Source organism: Calypte anna, chromosome 1 (assembly GCF_003957555.1).
Source record: "Calypte anna isolate BGI_N300 chromosome 1, bCalAnn1_v1.p, whole genome shotgun sequence".
Lineage (NCBI taxonomy): Eukaryota > Metazoa > Chordata > Aves > Apodiformes > Trochilidae > Calypte > Calypte anna.
The window spans coordinates 155,035,282-155,047,922 of record NC_044244.1 but is presented as its reverse complement, the minus strand read 5'-3'; the positions used below and the strand labels follow the sequence as shown (position 1 = coordinate 155,047,922).

At 40.9% G+C, this 12,641-nt stretch overlaps 1 protein-coding gene across 2 annotated transcripts in view; it reads left to right on the top strand.

Annotated features, from left to right (window-relative positions):
- Positions 1 to 516: 516 nt before the first annotated feature.
- Positions 517 to 12,641, top strand: part of NDFIP2 (Nedd4 family interacting protein 2) — a 41,835-nt gene continuing 29,710 nt past the window's right edge. The window contains exon 1 of one of the 2 annotated variants that reach the window (XM_030451783.1): positions 517 to 711. In XM_030451783.1, the coding sequence (XP_030307643.1) occupies positions 676 to 711 (36 nt within the window). In that variant the 5' untranslated portion in view covers positions 517 to 675. The remainder of the gene's footprint in view (positions 712 to 12,641) is intronic. The other variant, XM_030451775.1, reaches the window with a different exon arrangement.

Here is a 12,641-nt window from a genome sequence, read left to right as displayed (position 1 = left end):
GGGACAGGATCTGACAGAATTACTGCAAAGAAAGGAGTGGGGAAGGGGCTCAGGTGCGGACAATTGGTCACAAGTACAGCACCCGAGAAAAGGCTGAGGGTGGCCACCAGCAGGACCAGCGCACTCAGCCAAGCACGACATGGACCAAGCAGCAGGTCCAGGGCCTCCAACAGCCCGGGGCCCAGTAGACCGGCCTCAGAAATTGCCCCTCAGGGGCTTCAAGAAGCGGCAGAGATGGCGAAGGCACAGGCGGGAGACCGCAAGGCGGGGCGAGGGCGCAAAAACCCCGACGGAAATACTTGGGGAGCAACCACGGCAGGGCTGCAGCGGGTAAAGGGGAAGGCGGCGCGACCCCCCGGGACCCCCATCCCACTCGCCCGAGGTGAACACGGCCCACCGGGCCGGCACCATCGCCGAGCAGCGGCTGCGCGCATACGCACCGCAATCGTCACAGGGAGCGGGCGGAGCCTCCTGCGCGTCGAGTCGCGTCGCGCCCCGCCCCGCCGCCTGGGCCGGCTCCGCCGCCGGGGTGGGCGGGGGGCGGAGGCAGTGGGGCAAGGCCGGGGCGGCGGCGGCGACGACGGATCCGGTGGAACGGGCGAGGGAAGGGCCGAAGGACGCGGGGCCAGTTCGAGGAGGTGCGGTCGCGCTGGTGCGTGTCGGCGGGGAGCCAGGATGGATCACCACCAACCCGTCAGCCGCTACCAAGTGGTGAGTGCGGAGTCCTCAGCGAGGCACCTCTCGCCTCTCCCGAGGGCCGAGGGAGGTGGGCGGCGGGGGCGTCCTTCCCTCACCCTCCATACCCTTCCCCCGCCGGTTCTCACCTCCTCCGCTTGGGGTTCTGGCAGGGACGCTGGCGCTTCCCCTGCGCCGGTACGGGCCCGAACGCGGCCCCCTCCCCTCTCCACCTCGGTGGCGGCGGGGTTCTGACAGGCGGGCCTTGCCCCGCGGCGCCGGCGGGAGCTGGCACCCCCTCCCCCACCGGCAGCCCTGGCGCTCGGCCTCTGAGGGGGTGGCTGCCCGGCCTCTGCCGAGCTGCCGGCCTGCGACGGGAGCCGCCTGTGCCCGCCCCCCCGTCCCCTCTTTCCGTCTCCCCCTCGTCGGTTGGTCCCGGTGTGGGGCCCGTGGGTTTTCCCTGGCGGTGAGGGGGTGGCGGGTTGCTCCGGGGAGAGCGGTGCGCGGCTGCCTGGCTGCGGAGTGAGGGAAGGAGCAGGGGTTTCCTCTGGGGGGGTGAGTGCCTGGAGGTGAAGTGGCATTTCTGCTCTAAAACCTTCTTATTCGTAACAGCCCGTGGCTGTGAGGCACAGGGGTGGAGTGTAATGCGTTGTGAATGTGCTGTCATCCTTAAGCCAGTGATGCCTGTAGATACACACACGTACACGGGCTGACTGAAGCCTTGGTGAAGGGGGCTGTAAAACATAGGAGACTGACCTTCGGTAAACCTCTGTGTGTGACCATGTACAAACACATAGTCAGGCACACCTGAGCACCCTTATCAAGGATCAGGCTTCAGCACTAGGCATTTCATTGAGTCCAGTGCAAATGCCTGTGCTTTCCTTTCTGAACGTCACTACAGAAATAGTTTTTCTCCTGCCTGAACTGATTGTATGGCTTGTTCCTCACAGTCTAGTTAGAAGGTCGCTTGTATTAATCTTGCACTCATTAGCTTAATTCTAGTTATACTTAAAATATTTTTCTGATTGTTGCTTGCAAAAAGTTACTTATGTCCTGTCAGTCTCCTCAAAAGTTCCAGTTTTGTCCTTTGGTTCCTTGGATTTCATGGCTTTGCTGTGTATGTAAAGTTGTACCTGTATAAGTCTGAAATCTTTCCTGTTGTGCGTAATTAAAATTTGTGCTACATTCTTCCAGCTAAATCCTGAATTATTTATCCTATCGACTGTGTTTTACAGCTTGAGCAGCAAAAACAATGCCCACAGAAGTAATCGCATTTACTATTGTGCATATGGAGAGAAAAATGCTGATACTTATATTCAGATTGTTCCTAGGTCATGACTAAAAAAGTTATGTGAAAACCCTTATAATAGGTTTGCAATATTTACTTTGGTAGTCTTACAATGTGGGAAGTTTGTTTTTGGATGATTGGGATTGTCACATAGCTGATGCCCACACGTAGCTCCTGTGACTTCCCAGGAGCGATGTATGCCTTTAGGATGCTAGTGGGTCCCAAGGTGCTTTACGGGTCAGTGCATTTCTGCACCACACTATTATAACCTGGAATCAGCAGAAGTTCTATAGTCATTCCTTCTTTGCAACAGAGAATGAAAATGCTGGCAGAGCATTTTCTTAAGAGGCTGCAGACAGTAGCTTCCCTGAGGCCTGAAGTAACCTGGGTATGTTTTTTAAGGCCTTAAAAGTATATGCTATTAAACATCAGACAAATATATGGGAAATTTTTATTCCATTACTCAGAGAAGTAGAAAAAAACACAGTAAGATGGAATGAAGAAATAATTTGCCTCTAGTATTTTTAATGTTATATTTGATTAGGAACTTCCATCAGTGATTTTGTTGCCCAGCTTTGGCTAAATGCTCTTCGGTGCATTCTTCCGAAGGGGCTAGTACTAATATTTGACAGCAGAAGTTGGCTTAGTCAGTTCCCTGTGTATATTTAACTTTGTGGTCAGTTTGTGCTCCTTGAATTTTGTTAGGGAAGTGTTCTCTGAAGCCTTTGCAGTTACAGCACATTAAGTTCCATTGAATTCACTGTAAATCACAATGAAAGTGCTATCTTAATCTCCCATGTGCTGTAGAGTTTGAAATATGACCTTAATAATTACTGCCATGCAGGAAAGAGTGTTTTATCTTCTCTGTGTTATATTTGGCTGGTAGACACTGGGATTTTTGTAATGTTATTTACTTACTGTGTTGGGTCAGAGAATGGAAGGAACAAGGCAATTGCAGATATACTTAATTAACACCTGATTATTTAAGCATGTGGTCCTAAGTGTTACAATGTATTTGTATACTTAATGGCTAGGATAGGTAGTGAGCAATAGCTTATTGCAGATTTTATAGTTATATTCTAATTTTTAAGGACAAAATGTAGAGACAAGACTTAATATGGCTGATATCGCATTAGTTTTGTGAACACCCCACTCCCTTGTTCTAAGCTTATAAAATCTGACCAGTTTGGGTGTTTTCTTTTATTCATGAAGACAAAAATCCCCCACTTTTTAAGATATATATATGTAGTTGTATCCATTCTGCCTTGACTTCTAACTGTTCTATTTTTCTCTTTCATGGCAAGTCTTTTTTGTAAATAGAAAGAATTATAAGTGTACGTTATTGTAGAAGGAATTGCTGACTTGCGTTTTTGTTCCTGGCAGTGACAGTGGCACTTTACTGAAGCTGAAGGAGCTGTCTCCCTATTGCTTCTTTTTATTTGTAGTTTCTTCAAGTAAGTTAAACAAAAAGTCTTCAAAACTGGCAGCCAGTTTAAATTTGAGCTTGAGCACAACAAGACAGCTTTGTGACTTTTTATGAAACAGAAAATGTCTGATCATAGATCTAACCCTCAGCTTCTCTTGTTTTTTTTTTCTCTGTCAGAAATAGCACTTAAGCCTTATTCTGCATCTTACTCTTTCTTGTGCATATGAATTTTATTTAAAAAGTCATTGAAAAATGTGCAAACTGGGCCACTGTTAGGAAGTTGTTCCTTGAAACTGCAGCAAAGGGAGTGTTGTGAGCGCAGAGCAGGAGGTACATCAGCATTACGTAACTGGCTGCCGTGGGCATCTCTGATTTGTATTGCTTTCTGTCCCTCCTGTTTTGTCCTTTCTTCGGCGGGCAAAAAGACAGCTAATTGATGGACAAGTATTTGTCATGCTGCCCTGCAGGAATATGACATCAGGAGTAAATTAGCCAACCTTTGTTGTCCTGCTTTGCTTCCTTTTTTTTTTTTTTTTTTTTTTTTTCCCTTAGTCACTTACATGCTGCAATCCTGTTGGCAGACACATGCTAAATTTTACGTTTATTATAGGTATAGTCAATTTAGTTGTGTTGTTTTTGGGTTTTGTTTTTTTTCTTATTCTTCCCCTATTCTGCTTGTTGGATAAGAGGACCGAGGCATCAGCTTCAGGAAAATTATAATATTTCTTCAGTGATCATTTTCCTGGCTCTGTTTGCCTCCTAGCTCTTTGTCATCTGACCTTAATTTGTGCACCGTGATCATGTCTTAAATGTCTGCTCCTAGTCCAGCTTCTTCGCAGAAAAAGTGATTTGAGTTATGCTTTGTGAATTTATACTGAAACAAAAAGAAATGGAGCTGCTTTCTCCAGTGTGTAAAACTGCATGAGCAACTAAGTATTAAAGCTTGGGATGGCTTTTTTTTTTTTATGAAATATGATTTTCCAGATAATTGAGTCACGAAGGGAGATCTCACGTGCATATGAGTGATTTAGGCACAGAAATCCCATTGAACTGCTTAAGTATTCTAACCATCTCGCCTGTCACAGCAACCTCTCCTGTTGGGAGCTTTAGGTTATCAGGGGGTCAGGTGGTCATCAGTCTTTGATTTATGGATTGGTCAGGGCTAGGTAGACAAGTGGTAGCAAACCAGGGCAGATGGAGCCAATGGCAGCAGCCCCTATGGAATACAGTTTATCTCTCACTGAACTTGTCTTGCCACTGTAGTGCTTGGGTTTGGTAGGGTTTGTAAGCAATGTGTGGTGCAAGACATCAGCCTGCTACTGTACAGCACTACCGAGGGATAAATAAATTGTAATTTTTAAAAGGTGTATACACCTTATATGAATGCAAGTTGTGTGAGCTTTTTAGAAACAGGGTTAAGAGATGAAAATTGCCACTATAAACACAGTTCAATCCTTTTCCCTGCATAATGCTATGTGTTGTGAAGAGCTTTACAGCTATTTACAGGATAAGGCTTAAATATCTGTATCTCATGTCATTGTCTCTATTCTCACAATGTTGTGTGATTGAAAACTTTAGTTAAAGTCAGGTTGTCTTTGAGGGTCTCAGACAAATGCAAGTCAGCTTACATAGGAAACGTGCACAAAGAACAATCTCATTCTTTGACTTTTCATGAGACTGAGCCTAACAGTGATTGGTAAATAAAATCCAAAGTATAATTCATTCTACACTTTTGATTAAGGACACCTAGCTTAGAGCTAGTGTATTTTCTACAGTATTTGTCTCTTATGTAATTGGTGTTACTGAACAGATGAGCTATCTTACATTAGGAAAATTCCATTGCTTTCCACAGGTCTGATGGTGATGTTTACCTGAAAGATAAAATGCTGCAATGATACAATAGGTGATAAGAGTTACTCTTTCTTGCTTGTGACAATTGCACTGATATTTTTAGTTTTACAAACCCCTTAATCTTTGAAGGCTTTTTACACCTGAAACATCTAGCATAGACCTTTAATAGTTTCCAAGGGCATTTTGAAAGTTTTTCTGAAATGAGGTATATTATGTTTTCAAGGAAATCTTAATTGGTTGTTTGAATAATAAACATTTAAACTTTAAATTTATTTCTGTAATATTTTTGGCTGTGACAAATTTGTCTATCAAACATAGAGGGGCTTTTCTTGAAAGAATGACTTTAATATTTTTATCAACATTTTTATTGAAGAATCCTGCCACAAATGAATTAGATTTGCAGATACAGTAGTGATGAAATTAATGCTTTAAGAAGTAATGTGTTTTACATTTTTCTACTTTTTAGTTAAGTTTTTAAGTACTCTAATGTTTCATATGAACAAGGAAATAAGCCTTGTATCTTTTTGTGTTCCTTCCAAATCAAGGTGATCAGGTACCAGACACCTACACTCCATTCTTTCTGTTCCTATTTTTAACTTTAAAGCAGGATGGTGTAACTTTTTGTGTTGCCACCACCGTCTGGTTTTTTTGGATCTCTCTTTTGGAGGGCCACGGGTATAACGTCCAGCTTTGCAGCTGATTCACAGGAAGAAATGCTGGCTCACATGTACAACACAAGATACAACAGTTACAATAGCTTTCTGATTCCTTATGTGGGCAAAAGTTGCAGTATGTGGGCAGTGTTTCCTTTCTGCTTGGTGTGAGCACAGAGGAACGTAAGGTATTTATCAGCCCTGGGCATAAATAGGTTAATTATAGAGGCACCAGTTTTACTGTGCTGAACAAAATAAAATGAGTAATGAAAACCAGGAAGATGTATCTGGGCTGTTCTTCTGGTGTTTTTCTCCAAAGGTCTTGGCTGAGTCAGCACAAGGGTAGTGCAGAAGGAGAGGGTGGGAACAGGACCATTCTGTGGAGGCAGCAAGCTGTTGGCATGGCTGCGCCTAGCTTGTGAAACTGGGATTTTTTAGGTTCTTGAAAGACGCACAAAGCCAAAAAGATGTGCCTGATATGAGCAGTGACATTAAGCCGTAATATAAAAGGACAGCTCTGGGGTGTGGCATGCATACATGCCATATCTAATAAATCTTCTAATCCTATTAAAAAAGGTTGAAGTTCAGTAATGGGAATAAAATACTTACAAATAATAGTATTCTTAGCAGGAGTTAACTGTGATGTGAGCAAGCTCAATGTTTTCATGCTACTTTAGTAAAAGAGAAACTAAGCACTCAGCTTCTTTTTACTGTAAAAAGTGGTAGGAAGCACATCAGGATAACCTCAGAAATCAAGTGCTATGTTAATACAAAATGTTAATAGCAGTCTTCTAGATTGGGAAAATGGGTTATTATTGACAAATGGCTAATTTTGGGCTTATTTTGAAACTTTCCTCCCAGTGGCAGTGTTGATGATTGGTAATGTCATGGCACCTGACTTTGTGAGCCTTCAGTGCTCAGTCTACAGTCGTAGATTTGAATGTTGTGTTGAGTTTTGTAGCCTCCAACTTACTTTTAGATTTCAGATGAACCAGCAGCTTTGGAAAAGGGCACGAACAAATGGATTATATACCACTACACCCACATTACGCAAGCCATTTTGAAATGGAGAAGAAAAGTAATCCTAAGAGATTATGAGCGAAAAAAGAATGAAAAAATTGGCAACTCATTAGATTGGAGAGGTACTGCCAACTCTTCCCACTGGAACTGAGCTGTATGCACAGCCAAGGCTGTGGATTTGAGCTGCCTCATGCTTAGGTCTCCCACTTCCTGGACAAGTGCTGTCACAGCTAGCAGATTTTAGTAAAATGGGTACCCCCCTTTGGCCAGCTGTGTTTTTAATGAAAATGACTAACTACTTCTGTTTTGTGCTTAAGTAATTTCAGACTTGCATAACTGGACCTCACAGCACACGTCAGGATGTGGATGTCTTACAGCTTTGAGATTTACGGTGAAAGTGGAAAATGTATTTCCATTTCATCATTTAACTGTTACACTTAATCATCGTTTCCATTACCATTGGTTAAGATTAAGCTAGAACTGCTGTAGTGTAACTTAGTTCTCAATCACTCTATAGCCAAAGCATTTGATGCTGAGTAACCCCCCAGCCCTAGATATGCCTCTTCCATCTGTATTTAAGACAGACAGAAGGATTTAGAAAACAAGCCTTCAGACTTTGAGTGGTACAGAAATAACAAATTCTGTTCAATAACCTGTATATTACATTATTTCTGTTTGTAATCCCATTTTTCTTTCTCATGAGCCACTGTTCAAGGTGTTTGGCAGAGATCTGTCATTTTCTGTGTTCTAAAATGTGGCTTATGAGTTGAAAAATGGAAGGAAAATTTTGGTCTTCAACTACCTACTATATGATCATTTAACAAATTCACCAACATGGTTTGTCTATTGTACCTTTGAACAGTATTGTGCCTTTTGACAGTAATCCTATTAATGCTGACTGATTATTGTTGTAGGAATGATCAGAATTGTGTCTTTGGTAATTATTGCTTTGTAGCTGGAATGTGGTTTTGCTTTTCCCTCATTAATCTGAGGGTTATCTAGAGAGTAATTCACAAGATGATACTTACAGTATCAGTTACCAATTATTGCAGAAAACAAGACTGTTTTGGATCTTCTCGAAAGTAGCACAAGCTCATGTTTAAGCATTGCTTTGCTAATGGACAGTGTACTTAACACTTGTCATCTCTGAGGAATTAGTGATGCATTTGGTAAAGCATGAGACAACTGGGGTGATACTGAGGCCAGGTGTCCATGTTATTGTGGTACTTTGAATCAATTGTCCTGTTTTGGAATTTAAGGGAAACAGTACCTAAACACTAAGATTCTTAACTGAAAATCCAGAGTCGTGGGCATGAAATTGACTTGTATCAAATGCATAGAATAAATGATCAGGAAAAAAGCTTGCACAAGCTGTTTACTTTTTAAAATACTGTTCCAAATTGTAAAATGAGAGTGAATAATGTCAACAAATGAACAGGCTGCTAATGCCCTGCAGTGCTGGGCCACGGCTGCTGTTGCTGAAGCAGTGTGGCCCATGTTCCTTTCTCATGTACTTCAGTGGGTACTGAACTGAGTTTCCTAGACTGCTGCTTTTTCTCTGGTTTTTGTTGTGCTGCCTTATAATCAAAACCACCTGATCTGCTGCAAAATGTCTGCCTCTAGATGTATGCATCATCTATCTAGCAGCTGAGAGATCCAGAGAATTTTCCCTTGGGCCACATGTTTTGTGGGCTTGCTTTAAAATGCGTACTTGACACCCTTTGCCTGAATAGTGGGGTTGAAAAATCTTTATCTATTGAGACATAAAAATACATTTTTTTGAAAAAGGGCCTTGAATTGTTGCGTGAGTTAGGTTTGTCTTTGCTACTAAACTTTACAAAAGCCATAAGTCCTGTAGTGGATGAAAAAGAGAGGATACCACAAATTGAGAATCTTTTCAGTAGAGCCTGTTTTCTGCATGCAGTGCACAATAAGAGTGTTCAGCTGGTGTTGTCTATGTGTTTGGGTTTTTAAAGCTGTTGACATTTCTGTCTGTATTATCCCCCTAAGGATTTGATTTACTTCTGTCTTAAATTGAGAAGTTTGAGTGCTTTGCTTCCCAGTTACTAAGAAAATGAGATACGCTGAAGAAGTTCAGCACAACTGACCCTCTCTAGTAGGAATAAAGAGGGATTGCTCTTACTGATATCCTGATTTGTGTATTATTTATTAATGATTTAATTTCAGGTTAACCAGTACTGTAGAATAGGAAACTGTTCCAGCTTGACTAGCTTTATTCAAGTTCATGAGGGAAAAAACCCCTCTGTGTTGTCATTGAAGTTGAAGTTTGACATTTTTTTAAGAGTTTTACTGCAGAATTTTCAAGGATGCTTAGTTACCTGTGATATGAGACACAAACTCAATTTTTTTTTTCTCTACCTCCTATAAATCAGGGACTTAAGGCACAACTGTATTCCCCTTTTGCAGTTCAGTTACCATACTTCTGCAGGAAAAAAACCTCCTCTTAATCCTTTTCCCCGTAAAAAGAATTTGTAATTTTTATTATTTTCCTGCTCTGTCTTCGTTAGAATCATTGTGCCTGAACCTTCCTACTGTACTTGGGCTTTGGAGTTAAACATGCATTTTATATTTAGAGAAATACTCAGTTTTCTCAGCTTTCTCAGTCAACATTGATTTTTTTTCAGCCCAGATGAATATGGGCTAAAATAGAAATTGAAACTAACTATTGAATATTGAGTTAGTTTTTGTTGAGAGCCCAGTCCATTTTCTATTTTTACAGGCTTTCCCTCTGCTTTTACAGTTAACATGTTTTGTATGTTCTGTGCAACTGTAGAGCGACAGGGATCTACTTTGTCTACTGATTCTGTAAAGCTGCTGGTAAGTAAAGACATGACCTTTAGACTTGCAATTCTAGGAGCTGTCACTGAAGGTTTGCTGAAGCTGTTGGTTTAGTGGCAGCTGCCAACAAATCCTGATAAAATATCTGTCATCAGAGTAGATGGTGAGAACGAACGGGAAGCATCATTGCATGAAACCTGGGACTTGCCCACACATTGAGTTACTGTATTTAGTTTTGGGAGCCTAAAAGAACTGCAGATGGCAAAGGGAAGCAGCCTTCTTAAAGTGGCATCTGAAGTGGATGGGGGGCAATTGGAAGTGATCAGCCCTTAAAGTCACTATGCCATGGATGAGGCAGTTGTGGAGCTGTTATAAACCAATCTGTTTGCTATTAAAGTCAGAGAGCACTGGCTGAAATTTGGTTTCAATCATAGAGCAGACAAGGAGAAGCAAACATAGGCAGTTTGTTTATACACAAGGTCACTGAGTCAGATAGTCCTAGCAGATTCAGGAACACAAATTCACAGGCATCAAATCCATAGCAGATGCAAATGGAATAGGCAGATGTACACTTTACCCACTGTAATACAACAGCTGTGAATATCATGAGAGTCTAGAGAAAAATGGCTGGCAAGTGACTAAGGCTTGTGTGCTGTCCATGTATCTCCTGATGATTGTGTTGGAGAGGGAACACTTAGACTGACTGCTGGCCTCAGTAACATACTTACCTTTGCTTGTTAGGTCTGTACTCTAACTTCAAACTAAGAAACCTTTGAATAGGAGAATGTCATTTTGTAGTTTGTTTATAGAATTTAAACCAGTTCTTCCAGCTGTTCTCAAATTACTGTTTGACAAACAGACAGCTACTGGTACATGGTATTCTTTTTAGTAACTTCTAAATCCTAGATTAGGTCAGCTCTGCAATACTTCTTAGTGTACAAGCTCTAGAGTAAACTTTTTACCAGCTCTTTTTTCTGGAAATATTTCTATACCGTGCTTGAAGATTTGAGAAATATGGTTCCAGCTGTCATCCTATTTTCACTAGAGACTTCAGAGTTTTGTTGGCAAAATTCACAATTAATTCCTATAACCATACAACAAGAAACTCTTGGAAGATATGCTTAGTTTATAATTCTACAATTAATATGAAGCATATATCTGTTTGGATCATACTGAAACTTCAGTATTTAGGATTATTTCTGAATAGTTCTTTAAGTAGAGAAGAGACACAAAAAAGTTAGTTTGGAACTGATGTGTTTTAAAGGATAACTCTACACTCCTAGTAGCGCTAGTCTCAGATTATTTACTTTTAGAAAAGAGTTTTAATATTGACGCTGGTGTGTTATGGTGCTTTACTAATAGCTCTTCCTTTGCTGTTAATGTGTGGGATGGGAAGCAATAGGTATCTTAGAAGCCATAGGAAATGAATGGAAATGTGTATGTTGTGCAATTAAATGTGTTTTAATTGTTTGAATCTGGATTATAAACTATGAGGAATGATAGAGCGAGTAAAATATTTTATGTAAAGTAGTCATTGGGATGGAGAGAGAGAGCATGCTATATGTGTATTTCCTATATACACACAGATTATACATATATATATATATGAAGTTTCTTTAATTTGTTTCCCTTCACAAAGTTCTAATTCCCACTGTAGGATTTGGGTGGGGTTTTTTTGTTTTGTTTTGTTTTCTGCCATGCTTACAAGCTTCCTTAAAGAAAAAAACAAAACAAAACCCAAAAACAGACCTTGAAAAATCCAATAGGTTAACGATCCCTAGTTAAAGAAAACAGACAGAAATGATTTAACTATCACTTAAGTGCATGTAGAACACTTTCGGTTGCTATGGGTCACTTTATTTTTACAAGAGGTGTCTCACTTTGGCAGAAAAGCTATTCTGTTGGAACATATTTTTCAACAACCTTCAGTTTAAATATCTTTGAATTCTTTTTGGTTGAAATTTGCCTCCAGAGGTTGTGGGTTTCCATGGTACCTAATCCTTATTTAGCAGACACACTTGGTATTTCTACACAGCTGTGGAATGGCAGCAATCAGCTTCTGTTCTGCTTACCTGCTTCTAGTGCAGATTTTACACCTTTGACCTTCTGGCATATTGACTGCTGTTGAAAACTTTCTGCATAGATGCATCAAGAGGGAAAAAAACCCCAAAACACTCCACTGCCTTGAAGGGGCTGTTACTAGATCTTGTTTTGTGATAGCTGATGTTTGCCAAGTGATGGGATGGTGGGGGAAAAAAAATGTTAATCTGTTATGTGCAGTTGGGAATTTTTAATCAAATTTGATTAGTTAATTTCAAATACATGAAGGCAAAAAAAGTGGCTGAAACTTGCTGGACTTATGTGTTTTAATGGAATATACTGAAGTGCACAGTACTTTAGTATTTATTAATCTGAGGAGTGTTGTGGCTGTGGCCAGGACTGTGTTCCAGGAGAGATTGTCTTTGGTTCTGAATGGCAAAATTAGATGCTGATTTTTTTTTAACAAACTGCCATATTTTAATAACTTGCTTATATCTCCATTCTTGTGTAGTCAGTCAGTTCGTCAGAAATGAAGCAGATTTTTTATCCAGGCAAGCAAACTTTTGTAGGTCAGAAAAAATGACAGTCTGCAAGTAAACAAAAAGTTAAAGCAGAGTGAGATCTACCTCCCATTTTAAGATTTTATTTTGAAAAGCTTAAAGAGTAAAAGCATCTGCATCACTCCCCTCAGTAAAGGCCTCTATAAACAAGCCCTGTCTTGTGGTTCATGTTCTTTGTAAGGTGTCAGCTGATTTCAGGCACTGCATCTGATTATCTTGGAAGTAATTACACAAACAAAATAGCAAACTTTAGGAAATAAATTACAAGAGGAGATCCAACAATTGTTAAAAAAATTATTTACTAAAAAAAAAAAATAGAGGTAGTTGTG